At 40.6% G+C, this 22,234-nt stretch overlaps 1 protein-coding gene across 3 annotated transcripts in view; it reads left to right on the forward strand.

Moving 5' to 3' along the window:
* GTPBP3 (GTP binding protein 3, mitochondrial) overlaps positions 1-22,234 on the forward strand; it is a 91,051-nt gene that overhangs the window by 38,803 nt on the left and 30,014 nt on the right. For all 3 annotated transcript variants that reach the window (XM_083180190.1, XM_083180186.1, XM_083180182.1), the window contains exons 5-7: positions 6,458-6,660; positions 8,181-8,253; positions 10,855-10,998. In XM_083180190.1, coding sequence (XP_083036316.1) covers positions 6,458-6,660; positions 8,181-8,253; positions 10,855-10,998 — 420 coding nt within the window. The remainder of the gene's footprint in view (positions 1-6,457; positions 6,661-8,180; positions 8,254-10,854; positions 10,999-22,234) is intronic.

Genomic DNA, 22,234 nt, shown 5'->3' on the forward strand with positions numbered 1-22,234 from the left:
GTGTTGGATTATGGTGTACAGAGCTCTTACGTCGGCTGTAACGAGTAAGTCACCATCCTCCCACACCACTTCTGACAATTTATGGATAACGGCCGCTGTGTCTTTTGTATAGGACTTAGTGTTTTTAACCAGAGGTTGGATCTTAGAATCTATATAATGGGATAAATTCGAGGTAATAGATCCCACCCCTGCCACTATAGGGCGTCCGGGGGGATTTACTGTGCTTTTATGCACTTTTGGCAAGATATATATAACAGGCATAGCTGGATGTTCTATGTTAAGATATTTTGCCTCTTCTTCCGTGATATTACCTTGAGTCAGATATAGACTGATAAAGACATCCATTTTCTTTTGGACTAGGGCGGTGGGGTCTCCTCTCAATTTTTTATAAGTTTGCTTGTCAGCTAGTTGACTAGCAATTTCCTTATGATAATCTATTTTATTGAGGATAACTACCCCACCGCCCTTATCCGCTGGTTTAATCACTATATCTTCGTTGTTTTTTAACGTTTTTATGGCTTTTCTTTGACCCAGCGTTAGATTATTTCTCTCTCTGCTTTTAAAGGACATTTTATTTAGGTCTTCTTTTACAAGATTTTCAAAGACGTCCACAAAGCTGCCCCGTTTGTGGCGCGGATAAAACTTGGATTTACGTCTAAATACATTAATTTCACCCATTGGAACTTGATCTATTTCTTTATTGTTTTCAACAAAAAATCTTTTTAGTGCTAGCTTTCTAACAAATCTTTGAAGATCTGTAAATACCTCAAATTTGTCGATGGAGTTAGACGGGGAGAACTTGAGTCCCTTTTCAAGGAGATCTTTCTCATCTCCTGTTAGTATGTAATTGCTGAGGTTATAAATTTTGGACAGACTTTTACTTTGGTTCTCAATGTTGTTCACATTGGGATTTTCAATAAAAATGGTAAGATCAAGAAAATTGACAGCAGTAGGACTTATACTGTAGGTCAATTCTATATTTTGATCATTATTATTTAAATAAGAACAAAACTTCTCTAGGGTGTGTGGACCCCCCCTCCAGACGAACAGGAGATCGTCTATATAACGAACCCATAGCACCAGGCTGGCACTCCATGGGTGGTCGGACCAAACTTGTTGATCCTCCCACCTAGCCATGAACAAATTAGCATAACTGGGTGCCAGCCTGGTGCCCATCGCAGTTCCTGCCGTCTGGAGGTAAAAGTCACCCTCATACCAAAAAAAATTATTTTTTAAAATCATTGAAATACCTTCTAAAATAAATTCTTTTTCTTTTTCCTCTATTTTAGCTTTGGTAAGATGGTGATCTGTGGCTGCAATCCCATGGTGGTGTTGGATTATGGTGTACAGAGCTCTTACGGAATAAGGACACTAATAGAGATTATTTTTTAGAAAAGCGCCCCCAAAGAAACTACCATACGTAAAACCCCTAGTTACCAAAAGAGGGAAGAGAGCAGGATGTAAACTAGGAATGTCTAAAAACAAAAGGAATAAATTAAAAAGACAAGAATCCAGTAAAATTCATCCGGCACAATCTGAAGCTAACATAGAAAATCCCAATGTGAACAACATTGAGAACCAAAGTAAAAGTCTGTCCAAAATTTATAACCTCAGCAATTACATACTAACAGGAGATGAGAAAGATCTCCTTGAAAAGGGACTCAAGTTCTCCCCGTCTAACTCCATCGACAAATTTGAGGTATTTACAGATCTTCAAAGATTTGTTAGAAAGCTAGCACTAAAAAGATTTTTTGTTGAAAACAATAAAGAAATAGATCAAGTTCCAATGGGTGAAATTAATGTATTTAGACGTAAATCCAAGTTTTATCCGCGCCACAAACGGGGCAGCTTTGTGGACGTCTTTGAAAATCTTGTAAAAGAAGACCTAAATAAAATGTCCTTTAAAAGCAGAGAGAGAAATAATCTAATGCTGGGTCAAAGAAAAGCCATAAAAACGTTAAAAAACAACGAAGATATAGTGATTAAACCAGCGGATAAGGGCGGTGGGGTAGTTATCCTCAATAAAATAGATTATCATAAGGAAATTGCTAGTCAACTAGCTGACAAGCAAACTTATAAAAAATTGAGAGGAGACCCCACCGCCCTAGTCCAAAAGAAAATGGATGTCTTTATCAGTCTATATCTGACTCAAGGTAATATCACGGAAGAAGAGGCAAAATATCTTAACATAGAACATCCAGCTATGCCTGTTATATATATCTTGCCAAAAGTGCATAAAAGCACAGTAAATCCCCCCGGACGCCCTATAGTGGCAGGGGTGGGATCTATTACCTCGAATTTATCCCATTATATAGATTCTAAGATCCAACCTCTGGTTAAAAACACTAAGTCCTATACAAAAGACACAGCGGCCGTTATCCATAAATTGTCAGAAGTGGTGTGGGAGGATGGTGACTTACTCGTTACAGCCGACGTAAGAGCTCTGTACACCATAATCCAACACCACCATGGGATTGCAGCCACAGATCACCATCTTACCAAAGCTAAAATAGAGGAAAAAGAAAAAGAATTTATTTTAGAAGGTATTTCAATGATTTTAAAAAATAATTTTTTTTGGTATGAGGGTGACTTTTACCTCCAGACGGCAGGAACTGCGATGGGCACCAGGCTGGCACCCAGTTATGCTAATTTGTTCATGGCTAGGTGGGAGGATCAACAAGTTTGGTCCGACCACCCATGGAGTGCCAGCCTGGTGCTATGGGTTCGTTATATAGACGATCTCCTGTTCGTCTGGAGGGGGGGTCCACACACCCTAGAGAAGTTTTGTTCTTATTTAAATAATAATGATCAAAATATATAATTGACCTACAGTATAAGTCCTACTGCTGTCAATTTTCTTGATCTTACCATTTTTATTGAGGAATTGAAAATTTGCACCAAAAATTACACAAAGCCCACGGACTGTTGTTCGTACATAAGCAGTGAAAGTAATCACCATGCGAACTGGATAAAAAGTATTCCTTCCAGCCAATTTTATAGGCTGAGAAGGAATTGTACAAATACCAGTGATTACGAAGTCCAGGCAGAGGAAATGAGAGAGAATTTCCTTCAAAAGGGGTATAATCAGTCCTGGGTATGTGAAGCATACAATAAAAATCATGATACTATCCCTACCCACATAAATAAAACAGTTAAGCCAGAAAGTCGGGAAGTGAGATTTATAACCAAGTACACTTCCCAACACACACAACTTGAAAGATTGATCAAGAAACATTGGGGTGTTCTCACTAGAGATCCCCTATTACAAGATTTTGTGGGATCCAGGCCAAAATTCACATACCGCAGGGCTGACAACCTTACTAATATTTTGGTTAGAAGTGCCCAAACAGTACCTAAACGCACTACCCGTGTATTATCGAAGGGTTTTTATCGTTGTGGCATGTGCCAAATGTGTAAAGCATGTAAAACTGCACCGAAAATTATGGAATATAAATCTAATGCTAATAATGAAAATTTTTCCATTAATGAGTTTATTACATGTAATTCTAAGAATGTGATATATCTGTTAGAATGTCACTGCGGCCAACAGTATGTCGGACGGACGGGAAGACACCTTAAAGACCGCCTGTCTGAACATACTAGAAACATAAAAAAAGGCCATGAATTACATAATGTCTCCTTACACTTTAAGGAAAAACATAATTGTGACATTAGAGGGCTCAAGTCATTCTGTGGAATTAAAATTTGTAAGTCTAGTTGGAGAAGGAATGACTTAGAAGAACGCTTAGCCAAGTTAGAAATGAAGTGTATATTCACACTTAATACCATGGTTCCACATGGATTAAATGTGGATTACGAGTACAAATGGCTGTTATAAACCTATATGTTTGGGGGAATATATTACTAACTTTATTTTTATTCTCTCTCCCGTTTTTCCCTCAAATGTCCGGCTAAAAAAATGAGTCGTTAGCTAGTTAGTGTGCAATTTACATGCTGCTATCCAAACAAGTGCAATATTTTTTCCAACATTTTTTCCATTTTTATATGTAATTTTATACGCTTTTTGTATTTTTGTATTTTCGTGTATTTTTTGCATAAATGTATTTTAATAATTTTTAATACTTTTTAACTATTGTCACTGAGTGTAATTAAATGCATGTAGTATAAAATGCATACTGTATAGCATTTTATTTTAGCTAGAATGATACTAGCAGTTATTAGCCGGACACAGGTTCCAAACTATTGGCTGTACAAGAATCACGTGACCTACACAGGTGTGCTATAAAAATAGCCCCCTGTGAACATAGCGGCAGATCTTGAAAAAGGATAGCGTAGACTATCCGAAACGCGTTGATCAAGCCGCTCACTTCGTTCATCCCATTCGGCAGCAACAGTGGAACTTATCAGCACGGCGCTACCTACTACCCCTGGACCTCCGACTCGGTTTGTCTGCAGCTAACCGTACCGCACGGAGGAAGCCGCCGACGTTCTATCCACCTGCACCGTCTCCGTTGGGATTTCTTCTATTTCTGTTTTGTGTCTTTGTATGCTGTGGATCCCTTAACCTGTGAACCTGTGAATAAACCTACGTTGTTACCTGTTCCTGGGTGTCCGCGGTGATCTAATTAAGGCAAAGATACCTTGATGTGTACGCGAGACTGAATCCTCATGTAAGTCAACTCCATGTCGTTTTATCAGTGCATGTCGACTTTCCTGTTTATATGAAGGTGATATAAAGAAACTGTTACGGGCACGCGTGAGTTGGATGCTATTGTAAGTTCATTTCCAACTGGCATCAGGAAGATTTATCTTTGCAGAAAACAGAAATTCACTCCAGGAAAGATAGACTTTATTGAATATCTGTATAGCGCTGGTCACTTGTTCTCTTTTTCTTGTTTAATAGTAATAGGTATGTTTCCTAATGTATAAATTTATAGAAGTGAAGATGTTGTCCATAGCAACCAGATTCTATCGGATATTCATTTCTAGAAGGTGCTAGATAACTTCTAAGTAGAATCTAATCATTTGCTATGGGCAACATCTACAATGTATAACCCCCCACTTTTATTAATATATAGGCTTACCATACCATCCCTTTAAACTGGGACTGTATGAAGTCAGGCAGCCGCAGGACTTGTGTAATTCATTAGTGTCCCGCTTTAAAGGGGTGGTATGGTAAGCCTGGTGGTACTTGTTTAGTTTCACGGCGGCAGCATGGCCGCCGTGAACTTCCGGGTACAGCGCTCACCAAACTATCTAACATAAACGAAATTAACTCTATGCCAACGTAGATAGTTCATACCTCTACTATCCACGTTGGCATAGAGTTGATTTTAGATAGCGTGGCGAGCGCAGCGTGGGCGAGCGAAGCGAGCCCCGCAAGGGTACTCGGACGCATGGCCGCTGCCGCCGTGAAACTAAACAAGTACCAGCCTGGTAATATACCCCTAAGAGTTTGTGCAAGAAACATACCCGTCATTAAACAGACCCCTGCTCAGCTGGTCAATATCTTTTCTGGAAAGGTTTCCCCAAATTTCACCTTAATGCCTTCTCGCTTACTGCTGGTTCTTAAAGCCCAAGGTGAATTGGCTTGTGGGTTTGAGGATGCTACTTTTTTCAGTATTACATTTTTTTTATTAAGTCTTATGAATCATAGGATGGGAATTGTTGGTACAGAGATGAAAAAGGGAAGGGGATACGGGAGGGAGCTTAGGTACTGTATACAGTCATACAACAGGTAAACAAACAGAAACCATAGGAATACATGTTCGCAATAATAAAAACTGAAGCAGACATGACAGAGTTGCAGGAACTAAAACCTGAGAAATCACTTAGTGACATAAGGGAGACTTAACCTGCCCAATATTCACTCAATCCAAACCAGCATATTAAAGGAGGCACAAGAGGAGTATGATGGTCCAACGATTTGAAACTTGTAATGAGACTAAACATTATTTTCAATCACACTTATGCTTGGGACATAAGGCAAATGCCAATGCTGGGCTATCAGAAGCTTCATCGTTATTCCTACAGTATATACCCCATTATATGATCCTCATTATGAGGGAGATCCCTGTGATAGGCATAAAATAGAGTTAATATTAGAGGAGTTATTTGAATATTCAGAACGTAAAAAATAAGTGAAAAAACTAAGGACCAGAGACTGGATATTGTTGGAGTCGGGGATGACCAAAAAATATGGATGAGGTTGACAAGATAACACAATTGCACCAACATAAATTGGAATTTGATGGCCATATATCCTGTAACAAAACTGGTCTTCAATATAACTGATGGTGTGGGACAGACATTGGAAACACTGGTAGATTCAGATAACTACAGATTTTCATTAACTCCTTGGACACTAAAGCTGTACTGTAAGAGGGACACACTAAAACAGAAAAGTGAATACAATTTTTTATTTGTCAGGTCAAGCAACAAGTCTATCCTAATATTAAACTGGATAAATGTTACCCTCTTCATTCCTTCTTTCTAGGATGTTTACAAATGCTCCGTCCGGCGGAACCAGGAGAGTTCACTAAAAGAGCATTTCAGAATGGAAAACTTGATCTGACAGAGGTAGAAGGTCTCGGGGATCTCATCCATGCAGAGACTGAGGCTCAGAGGCGGCAGGCCTTGCGACAGATGTCCGGAGAGCTTGGACATTTATACCATAGGTGGAGCCAACAATTACTCAGGGTCAGTCTATGGGGTGGGGTGTATTCCATGCCATCTGGCGAGCTGTGACGGCGAGCAGTTCTGATTGCTCGCCTCCGCAGTTTGCGGGTCAGTATTCAACTGACCCCCCTGCACATGCCGTTTCCATCTCACTGGGTTTTTACAGCGAGGTGGAAACCGCATGTGCGGCCGACAAAAATGTCAAGGTTCGTGGCGAAATGCAGAGAGCTCCCTGCATTAGCCGCAAACTTTGCTGAATCCTCTGGAACGTTGAATAGGGCGAGCGGCCGGCACAGGGGTTAAACAGTGAGGATGGCTTGTTTTTCGATGAAAACCAGCTACCCTTGCCACAGACACCCCCTCGCCGGCGTCATTGAATACCGCCCTGTAAATACAGCTGTTGTGCCAAATTAATAGGGTGTGAGAATCAGAAAGTGAGAGATTTTTGCAAAGTTTTCTCTTTTATTTTTTTAAAACTGAAATCATGTACACTGCAAAACCAGGTTTAACTTGCAATGTAATTACATAGGAGCTTTTTTTTTTTAAAAGGGAAAACTCCCCAAATCTCTCATTATTACATTTGGCCCGTTACATCTATCTTGATTAAAGGACCATTAATGTTGTGGGGATTAAAAGAACTGTATTCTATATACTGTATATATACTTATTATATACTGTACTTAAACATTTGCTTATACATGTGTTAACCGGCTCCAAACTCAGACACAGTACTGTGAAACTGGATAAGGGGGTTAGACTTGGAAAGTAGTTAACTACAAGATTTAAGCATTAGCACGTTTGCGAAAATAAATAAAACAAAATTGATTTTTTGGGGAGAACATCCAAATCGGTTTTATAACTTACATTCCCTTCCGATCCGTTTCATGTTCTGTTCACATCGGTTTGGACCATAGAGATTGAACGTCCTGCACATAAAATCTATCCGATTGGACTCATCAACGGCATATAGATGGTGCAATTTAGCACGTCCGATTACGTGTGTGTGCCAGTGGTGAAGCACCGCTGGCACACAACTATGTACAGGTACATCTAAGGTGAGCGGCGGGTGGGGGGTGACCTTGCAGTGTCCATACAGGCCGCTGCTGACTAGAACCCGCCACTGACGCTCCCCGGGAGTTTACATGCAATAAATTGCAATTTAGAGATCGGATTGTGCCTGACCTATACAATGTTTTTTTTTTTTTTTTTTTTACACAATGGGGCAGATGTATTATACCTGGTGAAGATAGAGGCACCAGCCAATCAAATCCCAGCTGTAACTTTTCAAACACAGCTAATTGGCTAGTGTGTTTTCACATTCCACTTTATCTCTTCACCAGGCTTAATACATCTGCCCATGTTTTTCAAAAAAGTCAGTAGCTGAGTGGCTGCTCCTTTATCACCAACCACATTATTACTTCTCCAGGCTTCATACATCTGCCCCAATGCTAGTGTCTGGAAAGCATGGTTTGCCTGCTTCCCAGGCACAGCCATGCTGCTTTTATTTAAATTTACAGAACTCTTCACTCTTTTCTTCCCAGGCTCTAGCCCATATTGAGGCCTTTATAGATTTTAGCGAGGATGATAATGTGGAAGAAGGTGTTCTGATTGCTGGTAAGAAAGAAATCCCATGATAATTCTGGCTGACGTGTTATGTGCTTTAAATAGCTTGGTCCACCCTCTAATGGAAAATGCTAGTTGCTATGTTTTATTTTATAGCAATATGGTAAAGAGATACTTTAAATCCTTAAATGCCTCAATGTGCTTAGAGATTGTCCTCTGATTCAACATTTATTTTTATATACATAGATATAGAGAGAGAGAGAGAGAAATCAAGGGTGCATTAATAGTCAGAAGATGATCTGAGATTATGTTTTTCCGTTCTCCTTGCACTCTTACCAATGTATATGGACCAGCGTCTTCCCTTCACATATCCTGTATCCATAGACGAATCTAAGGGGTGGTCCAGGGGTGAACCGGACCACCCATTAGACTGCCCGGCGTTTTGTACCTCTTTTAAATATTCACCGCCGCTGCCCGTTTTTACACGAAAAAGATGGCCTCGTGAGGGATGTGCGCATGCCCAACTGCACGCAGCTCCTCCCATGGTCCTTTGCGGAGCTGAGCGCCGGGCGGCTCCCTTCATCACCATTTGTCCTCCTCCTCCAGGCTCCACGTTCTGCTGTGGCTAGCGTGTGTGTGCAGAGGCCAGCACTGCAGGGTCCAGGTCACAGACAGTCACCACGCACAAATCCATTATGTGTAGTATGGGACCACCCTTTAGCATATTTATAGGTTTGCCTTTGCCTGTATCCCACTGTTTTTTATTCTAGAAGAAAGAAAGAAGGTGCGCTCCCATAGTGCAGTATCTTTAATATTTAAAAAATATTTTTTATTCACTCAAGCATACAATTGGTTACGGTCACATACCACAATGGGTGGTATGACCTCACCGCAATTCAAACAGCATATATAAGTTATTAAAAACTTCAGTCCAAGATAGATGGATGGCTTATATTCACGTACTGAGGCTGGCGGTATATATCACCTCATTATTGACAGCATAAATTAGTGTGACCACTGGGTTTACAGATCTCGCTGGAACAGACCCGGCACAAGCACTTCCAATCGTAGTCCTGTCAAAACGGTTGGCCACGCCCCTAGGCGTTTCGACACTCAGGACCTTTATTGTTTGTGTGTACTGCACCTCAATACACCATACTGATCAGTGGCGTAACTACCACTCCACAGCCCAAGCGGTCGCGGGGGGGAGCAGACGCCACTGGGGCGCAGGACCATGGTGCTTACACAGGCTTCCAGACAGCGTGACAGTCCTGAGTGAGAGAAGTCTGCCGCAGCTGGCAATAAAATATGCAGACTTCTCTCAGTCTCTGGCTATCTGTGTGAGGACGCTCAGTGACCCTCCCCATGAACCGCCCATGGGGCGGGTCACTAAGCGTCCTCACACAGTCACAGTCAGCCAGAGAGCTCCCCTGCCACCTTGCCTGCCGCTCCCACTTTACCTTGGCCGGCCGCCGCTCCCCCTTCCTCGCTGCTCGTTGTAGAGAGCAGGATGCTCTCCTTCCGGATGCATAAAAGCAGCGCAGGTATTGTTTATTGTGTACCTGCGCTGTTAATGTGGGGGGTTTTGTCCGATGCTGCTGCTGTGCGCGTCTGAGTGTTCCTTCTCAGCGCGCTACTGCTGTGGGTGCCGTGCTGCCCCCTGTACCGGGGGTTCCCTCTCGGCGTGCTGCTTCTGCGGGGGTGTTTCCTCTCTGTGCACTGCTGCTGCGGGTGCCACGCTGGCCCGTGTACCATGTGCTTGTTCCCTCCTGGTGGGTGCGCTGCTGCTGTGGGTGCCGCGTTGCCCCCAGTACTTGCTGATTAATGGAATATTTGTATTTTCTTAATTGGGGGGGGGGGGGGGGGGGGCGCACCTGAATTTATTTTGCAGGGGGGAGAACAATTTCTAGTTACGCCACTGATACTGATACTGTCAGACCTTGGCCTAAATTGAATGAAATCAACATTGTGAGCTGTAAAGTGGTCAAAATTGTCTGGAAAGGGCTGGGAATTAATGTTATTTGAGGTTAATATTGCTCTAGGGCTGGGGTAGCCAACTCCAGTCCTCGAGAGCTACCAACAGTTAACGTTTTCCAGATCTCCTCACAGAATCACAAGTGAAGTAATTATCTCCACCTGTGTGTCTTTTAAAATGTGTTAGTGAGTAATGAGTGCACCTGTGCAGCAGCTAGGTGGTCTGGAAAATGTGAACTGTTGGTAGTTCTCGAGGACTGGAGTTGGCTACCCCAGCCCTAGAGCAATATTAACCTTAAAAAAATCCAAATCCAAAGCCTTCACCACCGCTTGACACATCCAAATCCCGGCGACGAATCCAAATCTTCAGCCCATCTCTAATAGGAATTAGTTTTTAAATATGCTAGTGTGCAAGATACCAGATTAAACATTTTAAAAGAAGTTGCAACTGCTGCATCGTAGCACTTCATGTACAGATTCAGAGTAATTTGCACACAGATGCAGAAGTCAGTTTTGTCACATGCTATAGTCAGAGTGTGGACTGGATTAATTTGAAATGTGAAGTTCAGGAGCCGCTGGTAATAATATGAAGCAAGACCTAGACATTTTCATTTATATTATATACTCCCTTAAAGTTGTAGTCATTCTAAATCTCATCTAATGTATTCAACTTGACAGTTGATAAAGAGGTTGAAAGGCTTCAGAAAGAGCTGGAGGAGCATCTTGGGGACAACCGACGAGGCGAAAGACTGAGAGAAGGAGTACAGGTGGTCCTAGCAGGGGCTACCAATGCAGGGAAAAGCAGCCTGCTGAACGTAATAAGTGAGTACTAATGTGTTCTTTGTATTAAAGTCAGGATTGACTCTACCCAAGTGTATAGTGTGTTCATATCTTCTGCTTCAGCTAAATAGAGCCAATGATAAAGTACAGTTGAATTGAATACATTTTAATTAGTATGTAGACTTTGTGTTGTGGTAGTCCCTGAAGCAGAACTAAAATAACCAAATAACCCCATACTGTCTCCTCAGCTCAGCCACTGGGGATTTACAGTTAGTTGGGCACAGATGGGAGACTGCCATGCCAGGCAGGTTTCAGTAGAGTATTAAGATGAATGTAACAGTAGTAATATTACACATAAATGGCTTGAGTTAAAAAAACAAAAACATTTAATCAAAACACAAATACAGTAATACAACAAATAACGAATAATATGCAAAGCTAAAATAAGTACATATGCCATGGCACCTGTGAAATTAATACTGAACTAATGTCCAGAAAAAAATTGCACATGTAGTATTTACTATCTGCAGAATTCCCAGTTGGCAGACAACGAGGTCAGATGAATAGGGTGATGGCTGTTTTGTTCCTTTAGCAGAATAATGGTTATCCAATGGACCTTGTAAACCAAATCACTGACTTTTATCCTGTTGGTCAGGGAGGATGCAGTGCTTGTTGTCCCAATGGGCAGTATTCAGTGCTCTGGATTCACCGTTTTTTTGGCGAATCGGGCTGTTTTCGCTCTGCGGTGAATCTTTTCACTGAAAATCTGATTCACCCTGCTAAATGTTCATCGTTCGCGGAAAGCAAACAGTGAATGCCGGACAGTCCTCCGTTTCATGCTCGCTGTAATTCGCTGGGTTTTGACTCTCATACGCCGAGAGAGTATTCAATGCTAGAATGGAGAACTGCTTTCACCGTGATTTTCGCAGAGATTCACCGTTTTGCATTCGCCATCTTTTTAAGGTGAACAGTAATGTGTTCATTTAAAATAAAGGTTTTCTTCTTCTTTCTTTTTTTTTTTTTTGGTGTCCAAAAAATCATAAATTTTACTATGTGAAGGGGCATGCTATTTGTATTCATGTACTTGCAGCACATGAATATATATTTAATTTTGAAAAAAATGTTTTTGTTTTTACAGGACGTCAGCAGGGGGCGGGGAGCCGCTCATTAGATATTCACTGCACTTGGCCCCGCTCATTACATATGCACGAGCGGGACCAGCACAGTCCTCCTTCTCCTCCCTGATCATAGTTGCAGGGACCCCCCTGCCTGCTGGTGGGTGGAATGCAGTGGGGTCTGGCAACGCAGGGTCAGGTCGGGTAGCGCTGGCGGGCAGGGCCTGCAGCGTATGTGAGATCAGCAGTTCCCATCCGCTGCAGGGACCCCGCCGCTGATCTCACATACACCGTATGGACCCCCTATGGATTTCAAATTATTTGCAAAGAAATACACTTTATAGTTGTCAGCGTATATTCGCCGCTAATCGTCACAAACTTGCGTGCAAAACGCAACGAATATAGCAGTCACTTATCAGGCACAAAACAGAGTATTATCTACAACACACAAGGGTATAATAAAACCCCTATCAGAGAAGGAATGCCGACACCAATACTTAGTATCAAATGCTGTGGTTCAAAGCAGCAGCAGAGCTTTACTTAGGGAAAAGCAATATACAGTCAAGTACAAAGAAACATAGCCACAACCAATATACATACGTGATACGTAAGCGCTCCCAGGCCTGGGCCCCAGTCAATCTTAGCAAGATTTTAGAGGAAGGTGTGTGTGACTAGGAGTGCTCTTTTATACAATAGTTCAAAAGGTAATACGATAGGGAATGTATGCTCTTCTTCCATTGGTCCTGGGGTGGGACATATTCAGCACACTGGGGATCATTGATCGGCTCGAATGGTGGACGATGCCTGAATCTTGAGATGTGGTTACAGTTGTTTACTTCTGGGTTCTCCTCCCCAAAACTAGTCAAACCCACCACATTATCATACAGTAATATACATGAATCTAATATTGTTAATAACTTGTCGCTGCAATATGTGACCATATTCTCACAACCACCAGATTACTGCTTATAAATTAATTGACATTTTGATCCCAAGAATGAGGCTCTAATGCGGTCCCATTCCCTCCCAGCATGTCCAGCTGGATATCTTGGTCACTATGTATTAGAAGTGTATGAGACTTGCTGACCAGATGGCTGAAGACTATATGTAGGAGGAAATATATTGTACACATTTGAAATATCACTATTAATACATATTCTTAATGTCTTAAATATCAATGTCTTACAGTATTTGGATGTCAGCTTCTTAACTCACTCCAAGGTCTATGCAGACAACATTGTTTGTTTGATTACACAATCAGGCATTTGCCTATTCTTGGATTTGTGTATGGTGTATTGTATTGTTATTTTTTCTGACCTACTGTAGTGTATACAATCAAAGACTAGTATCTGATTGACACGACAAACAAGTCTTGTTTGTCGTTAACAATAGAAGCATACAAAAACTATTTAAACTTAGCAGTGCAGACATACTGTAGGTATTGTTTCCCAAATGCAAGTTGTCTGTAGATAAGTTGATGGACTGGGAGTGGGGAATACACTATATGAATGTGTTATTAGGAAGTGATTTTGTGGCAATTCTGTGGAAATGCGTATGTTACCGTATTGACTCCACGTACCACGTGCTAATACGCAGGGCTTCACGAGCCAATGTACGCAGTGTCCGGGTCTGCACACGCACTGCTGGTACGCAACCGCACAGAGGCCACTCTGTTACATGTGGCTATAATATTTTCGACTTGCACACCCTGCCCGCCAGCGCTACCCGACCTGACCCTGTGCTGCCTGTGTCCCCGCCAGCCCTCCTCCCAGGTGAGTGAGCTGCCAGGTCCCATGAAGCTCTACTAACGCTGTGCATCTTTTTTTTTAAATGTCTTAATCGCACTGCAATGTGATGTCATGACAGGGGCACTGTGCTGACCAATCCGACAGCTGCAACTATCATATATGATAGCTGCAGCTGTCGCTGCCACATAAATTGCAGTTTCTTTGGCTGTTGGCTCTGACTTTCAGTGATTGTGCATTCACATAGCAATAGGTGTTTTTTTATGCGCTGTGGGTGCTGCTGGTGGCATTTGACCTGCACATACGCACTCAAGAGACAAACACTGGAAAGAACAGCCAAAAGTGAGAGTGCAGTTAAAACCAGACATGTGACCTAATGCTCTTTCTTAATGAGACGTCACCTACTTGAAAACATGCTGCCTATATATATTTATTTATTTATTAACAGTTTCTTATATAGTGCAGCATATTCCATTGCGCTTTACAAAAGGAGACAGTGATACAACAAAAAGGGGATTTACAGACTGTCAAAAGGAGAACCCTGCTCGCAAGCTTACAATCTATAGGGAAATAGGCATTGATACATAAGGATAGCTACTGTATTCTTTATTGCATCGATTCCACCAGAATGCAAGGTTCTTTGACTGACTGGTTCTGGAATTTGATGAGCTTGCCTGAAGAAATTAGTTTTTAGGGAAAGATTATAGGTTTGGAGACTGGAGGAGGGTCTTATTGTGCTTGGGAGGGCATTCCACAAAGAAAGTCCTGCAATCGGGAATGGGAGCGAGTAATGAGTGTGGATGAGAGACGTAGATCTTGGGAGGAGCGTAGAGGTCGTGTTGGAAGATGTTTTGAGATAATAGATAAGATAAGAATTCTGTGGACCTGTTTTACTGCTATATGGAGGTGAAGCGGGTCAGCACAAATATTGTCAATTTTAAAAGAACAAGCGTGCATTCCTAATCATTCATCAAAAATGGGGATGCCCCGGTTCCGCCCCCGGACCGCCCTCCTTGCAACTAACTGCCCAGCAACTGAGCAACTAGCCAAAGCCGATCATTGCAGGGGTCTGCACATGCGCATTTACGCATGAGCAGACTAACCCCTCATCGGAACGGGGCCGAATTCACCCCATTCCGATCCAACAGGATTCACCCCCAAAGTGTATATGAAACAAATTAATTTGAAATCCAAATAAGTGATAAGTGATATCAACCCGTATTTTGTTGTGATAAAAATAAACTATTTAACATACCTGAGGGAAAGTGAAAAAATGCTGCCAATTATACAGCAGTCCAATAGCCGTGAATAGCATATATGTTTGCTTATCTATAACACTGAACAGGAAAAAAACAAAAGTCATGTAACGGTACTCTTCACACTCGCACAGCTGTAGCATAGTTATTGGACTGAGCAGTTTATAGTCTGTGTAGTTCTTTTCAGCTTAAAGAACATCTGTCCCTTCCACCACGACCACTCAGATGAACCAGGTTGTAATAGTATACACAGGCATGTTCAACTTGCGGCCCTCCAGCTGTTGTGAAACTTCACATCCCAGCATGCTTTGCCACAGTTTTACTATTAGGGAACGCTAAAACTACGGCAAGGCATGTCAGGTGTAGTGTCACTACAGCTGGAGTGCTGAAGGTTGGACATGCCTGTTGTGAAGCATTCTTCCATCCTTTATAAAAAAAGAAGGTGGGAGGCGCAGCTGCTACACTGAAGGACATTTTTTAATGAGTAATGCATAACGACGGCTGCACATTAAGCAGTCAGGCTTATGTAGAAATACATCTATTCTTTATTTGCATAATATATTCATGCCTGGATTGTAAATGTGTACCAACCACAAGTCTTACAAATACAATTTCTTACTCCTGGAGAGGTGGGATGCGGTAGGTATGCATAGGCTGAATACAATGAGCATGTGTTCTGAGAAATGCGGCAGAGGTAGACCTTGGCGTGCTAATCGGGAGGCATGACTATTGTGGCTGCTTATAGGCTAGGGCAGACATGGGCAACCTGTGGGACTGTTGTGAAACTACAAGTCCCATCATGCCTTTCCACAGTTTTGCTATTAGGGAATGCTAAAATTGTGGCAATGCATGCTGGGATATTTAGTTTCACAACAGCTGGAGAGCCACAAGTTGCCCATGCCTGGGCTAGGGCAACAACATGCAATAATGGTCATGGCAGCAGTAGCTAACTGATTCTGTTTGTTTTGTATTCTTTGTTAATGATAGTACTTTGGAGTTGATGTATTAAGCAGTTAAAAGAGTGGAGAAGTTGCCTATTCCAACCAATCGGCTTTAAAGTAGCATTTATCAATTACATTAAATCTGATTTTCAAAATGGACTTGCCGTATATTCTTTTACAATATGGAGGGTGGGGGATGTAGCTAACTTAAATTGTTTAGTTGATAAAGATACACATATATTCCTAAATTTTTCCGCAGCCGTTGAAAAATATAGTACCTTAGCAGCGTACTCTATCAGGCTGTTCTTGGGAAGGGATTGGGTAAATCCAACTGATGCATTAACTAAGCCTCCAATATTATGAAAAGCTATCTCCCTTTACTACCAATACTTTAGGCTCAGTATGCATCATTCAGCATCAAGCAAAGTAATTACATAGTAGGTAAGGCTGAAAAAAGACTTGCGTCCATCTAGTTCAACCTGGTATAGATATCCATTGCTGATTTGGTAGGTTCTGATATTTTACAGACAGATTATATTTCTTATTTGTACCCATGGATGTTTTTATCCAGTAAATGTTTGTCCAACTTTGCCTTGAATGCATTTAATGAGCCAGCCGTTACCACCTCTCTGGGAAGAGAGTTCCAGAGTTTGACTGTTCTGACCATAAAGAAATTCTTTCTACTAGCTGAACGAAATCTTTTTTCTTCTAATCTATACTCATGCCCTTGTGTCCTAGATTCCTTTCTAGTAGAAAAGAGGGTGTGTGACAGTTCCTTATATTGTCCCTTGATATACTTGTACATGTTGAGCATGTCCCCCCTTAAACGTCTCTTTTCCAATGTAAATAATCCCAAATTGCTTAATCTCTCCCCGTAGTTTAAATTCTCCATTCCACTAATAAGCTTTGTTGCTCGCCTTTGGACTTTTTCTAATTCTATGATGTCCTTTTTATAGTGTGGGGCCCAGAACTGCACTCCGTACTCGAGGTGAGGTCTCACCAATGCTTTATACAGTGGCATAATTACCCTTGAGTCCCTAGTTTCCATTCCCCTCTTAATACATGCCAGAATTTTGTTGGCCTTTTTTGTAGCTACATTACAATGGGCACTACAACCCAGTTTGCTGTCTATTTGGACTCCTAGATCCTTTTCAAGTATGGAATTACCCAGTTCCTCCCCGCTAAGGTTGTGACTTGCACACTGGTTGTGTCTCCCAAGGTGCATACCCTTACATTTATCTACATTGAACCTCCTCTTCCATTTTTTTGCCCACTCATCTAGAATTGCAAGATCATTTTGAAGCATGGTGACATCTTCTGATGATTTGATGACTTTGCTAAGTTTTGTATTGTCCGCAAAGATGGATACATTGCTGAGTAACCCTATCCCAATATCTTTAATAAAAATGTTAAACAGAATGGGCCCCAAAACTGAACCCTTGGGCACTCCACTTAGTACCGGTATCGTATCTGATACGGCACTATTCACAACCACTCTTTGTTCTCTATTACATAGCCAATTCCCTACCCATCTGCAGATATTTACACCCAATCCTAGGTTCTCCATTTTATTAATCAATCTCGTGTGTGGGACAGTATCAAATGCTTTAGCGAAATCTAGGAAAATCACATCTACAGCATTTCCATTATCTAGGTTTTTGCTAACCTCTTCATAGAACCCTAGTAGATTAGTTAGGCATGAACGTTTTTTCACGAACCCATGTTGGTTAGTACTGAGTAGACGTGATGGTCTAAATATTTCTGGACACCATCCCTTAAAAATCCTTCAAATAGTTTACCCACAATTGATGTTAAACTAATGGGTCTGTAATTAGCGGGATCTTCCTTTTTTGAATATTGGCACTACCTCTGCTTTTCTCCAATCTTTTGGTACTATACCTGACGATAGTGACTTGCTAAAGATATAATGTAGGGGGGTAGCTAGTTCATCCCTTAATTCCATTAATACCTTCGGATGAATCCCATCTGGCCCTGGTGATTTATTTGTTTTGAGTTTGCTTAGCCTCAGTACTATTTCCTTCGGCGTGAAATCCACAATGAGATCTGGCGTATTTGTCCCGTTTGTGGTAAATGTTCGTTCCACAGTCTGCTCTCCCTTAGTAAATACTGATGAGAAGAACTCATTTAACAGTTTTGCTTTTCCCTTGTCCTCAGTAACACTTTTTCCACTAGTATCTGTTAGTGGGCCTATGTTTTCCTTAATTAAACGTTTACTATTTATGTATTTAAAAAAACTTCTTTGGGTTGGTATTGCTTTCAGTGGCTATGCACTCTTCGTATAATCTTTTAGCTGCTTTCATTACCCCTTTACAAGTTTTGTTTGATTCTTTGTATTTTGCGAACGCCTCCTCATTCAAGTTATTTTTATAGAATGGTTTTATTGTTGATAGCTGACCTTACTTTTTTGTCCAACCATGGTGGGTTTTTTTTATTAAATTTACCTTTATTTACTTTAGGAATGTATTCAATAGTTAGTGAATCAAGCACCTTTTTTAGAGTATCTCGCATTTCCTCTGCATTTTTTCCCTCCATAACTGTTTCCCACCCAATTCCTGTTAGGGCTTCCCTGAATAATTCAAAGTTCGTTTTTCTGAAGGTTAGTATTTTTCCAGATCCTTTTTGATGTAATTTACTGAAGTTGATTTCCAGTGAAACCATATTGTGATCACTGTTCCCTAATTGTTCAATTACTTTTGTGTTTGAAACTAAGTCTGTGTTATTTGTCAATACTAAGTCCAAGAGTGCCTCATCACTCACGAGTTGGAGTTTCTACCGTTTGTGTAATAAACTGGTCTTTTTTTTATTTTATTTTTAATTCAACTTTATTTATTTAGATTTTCTTTTGAGTAATATAGTTAAAACATTGATTTAGTCATTTTCAACATCAAGTTGTTGTCCATCCGGCAATAGTTTGGCATTCTCCACAGTTCTGTTTTACATATTCCCATTATATCGCATAGCGAGCTCCACCTTCTCTCTTCCTTATTTGCATTACATTTAAATATCTTTTATATTTATACACTAATATCTTACATTTGAGCTAAGCTTGTGATTTCCATATTCTACATGTAAAATATTTCATTGCCCTATTTGGTGCTAGGGTGAAATTTACTCCTATTTCTATTTTTAATTTGCTTATTACCAAAGTGTAAAAAAGAAGAAAGATACCATATATTTTATGTTCTATTAGACTTATTTAAATTTACATTAGCTTACAGTGTTCATGTGAATTCATTATGTGATTTATATTTTAGTGCTTTTATCTTATCCTACACTCTATTTGAGGACCGTGGAGCTCGCCATACAATTTCCGTCTTATATTGATCAATACAGGGGATAACATAACATCAGAGATTATATTCATCTTAAGGAGATCTCCCTGACCTCCTGCCTTCTATTTCCGGACAACAGACATTATTCCATGTTTATTACTTCAAATCAAACAAACAATATAACTTACTTCCTAAAATGACAATTCTCTATTTCCTCCCATCCCTCCCTCCCTCCCTCCCTCCCTCCCCCCCCCCCCCCATCTCCCTCCCACTCCACCCCTTGTTAGGCTGATTTCTATATCCCTACTCTCAACTGCTCTGTCTCCAGATTCCCTTATTCCATTCTATCTGTATTCTACTTCGAAGGGGAATTCTCCTGCCCAGTCCTCCAGTTATTCCATACCTTGTGGAATGTAGGTTCTGTACCTCTTGCTAAATGTGTGAATTTTTCATGTGACATGGTGGTGTTTACCAAGGCTTTCCATGTAGCAAGATCTGGGCCTTCTTTAGCTAACCATTTTCTCGCTATACAGGTCTTTGCCAGAGTAGATGCAATGACAAAAAATTGTTTTAAATACTTGTCCATTGATCCCCTTTCAGTGATAGATAATATGCAAGCTAGGGGCTTACAGCTCTCTATAGGGATTCCTATGGCGCTCAGCTCTTTAATTACATCTTCCCAGAACCCAGCTACTTCTGGACATGTCCATATCAAGTGACAAAATGACCCTATATTGCCTGTACACTTAGGACAGGTTTTATTTTCCCTTCCCCCTATCCTGTGTAACAGTTCCGAGGTCATATAGGTTCTGTGGACTATATAGAGCTGAATCTGTTGTAGGCTCACTTGGTTGGTGGCTAAGCGTATGTCTGCTAAGGCCCCCTGCCATTAATCCAGCGAGATGGGTCCTAGTAACTTTTTAGTTACTTTAAGTAAGCTTAAGAACCCATTGCTTCTTGCTGATTTACATGTTTCGTTTTCCCAATCAATGTCGGGTAAATTAAAATCCCCCATAATTAATACCTGACCCTGATTTGATGATTGCTTGATTTGGTTTAAAATAAGAGACTCTTCCCTTTCGTTTATATTTGGTGGTCTATAGCATACCCCTATTATAATTTTGTTTTTTGTTTTTTTATTATTGTCTGTTATCTCTGCCCACACTGTCTCCGAGTTGACTTTTTCTAGGTCTGTGCTCATATTTTTCTCACATGATGTTAAGTTATTATTTACATATAAGCACACCCCCCCGCCCCTTCTATTTTCCCTGTCTTTCCTGTAGAGTGTATATCCCTCCATGTTTAATGTCCAGTCATGCAACTCATTACACCATGTTTCTGTAATACCAATGATGTCCCAGTGGTTTTCTAAATTTCCAGATTATAAAATGAAAGATCTACTTACCGCACTTACAATGTCCTGTACCATCTGCCACACACAGAGAAATGTTTTTAAACCTTTTTTACAGCGCTTACCTATCGCCACATAGGAGCTTCCTCATGGGTCACTCTACATCTCATGCTTGCTTCCAGTGTGGGGAAACATACTGTATGCAGATCTTTATCCCTGTTTTTGGTCTTGCCCAATAGTTCGTAGATCCTAGATGCTTTTTAAACAATATGCCGAATCCTCCTTGGTAAAAAACGTTATATTTCCGCCAGAATGGGCAATCTTTGGCACGGACATATCCTCAATAAAAGTATGAAAAGGAAGCAGACATTTTTTTTTTTTTTTGCCTATTATTGCGGCAGCCTATAAAATAATCTTGCAAGAATGGATATCTCCACTTGCTCCTACATTTCCATTATTTTAATGTAAACCATTCCATTTATTCAGAATGGAGTGGGTTGAAGTCAGTCTAAATAAGGAATCTTAATTCTTTACAATCTGGAAAAGTTATATTGACACATTATACATAGATATGAGACAACAAATCCACCAGAGGTTGAAAACTGCTTCTTAGTAATTGCTGCTTATTCTAGTTCACTCTTTCTGACTCTCTCTCTCTACTGCTCACCTCTGCCCATCCCTCAGGGACACCTCTAACACAGGCTTGGTTACTTTATATATCCAGGCTGGCGTTGGATCAATATCTATGGAAGGGTTAGTCACTATGGGCCTTATTCTAGTTCACTCTCTTTCTGACAAAATCATTCTTAGATGGACAAAACCTTGTGCACTGCAGGTGGGGCAAATGTAACTTGTGCACTGCAATCTATTATATTGCAGTGCAAAAATAAAGCAGCCATTATTTACCCTGCACAGAAACAATATAACTCACCCAAATCTAATTCTCTCAGCACATTTTACATATGCCCCCCTGCAGTGCACATGGTTTTGTCCATTTAAGAAGGATTTTGTCAGAAAGAGAGTGAACTAGAATAAGGCCCATAGTGACTAACCCTCCCATAGATATTGATTCAACGCCAGCCTGGATATATAAAGTAACCAAGCCTGTGTTAGAGGTGTCCCTGAGGGATGGGCAGAGGTGAGCAGTAGAGAGAGAGAGAGAGAGATTTACTTTTATTTTATGTTCATTTTAATATTTGTCTTTTATTTTTCTTATTGTTTTGTTGAAGTTTATGATGTAGTACAGGCCATGAAATATAATATGACAGGATGTATATAAAATTTTAATATTACTTTATTACGTCCATCATCTGTGAGAACAAGTTTTACTTCATGAAACTTTGACGTCATTGTAATGTAATGTTCTACTTTTATTACTCATCAACAATGTAAACCTGAATTCCATTGATTCTGTATTAATCACTGTCACAACTTATCAATTTATAATAATGAAACTGTATAAAATACATGTTAGTATAAACTGTTTTATTGTATACCATACAGTGCCTTAATAAAAAACTTAGTGAAAAAACTAAATCTCAATTTTGGTGTAAGGTATACTCCTATGTAAAATGTAA

The sequence above is a fragment of the Crinia signifera genome, chromosome 1 (genome assembly GCF_055691185.1).
Source record: "Crinia signifera chromosome 1, ASM5569118v1, whole genome shotgun sequence".
Taxonomy (NCBI): domain Eukaryota; kingdom Metazoa; phylum Chordata; class Amphibia; order Anura; family Myobatrachidae; genus Crinia; species Crinia signifera.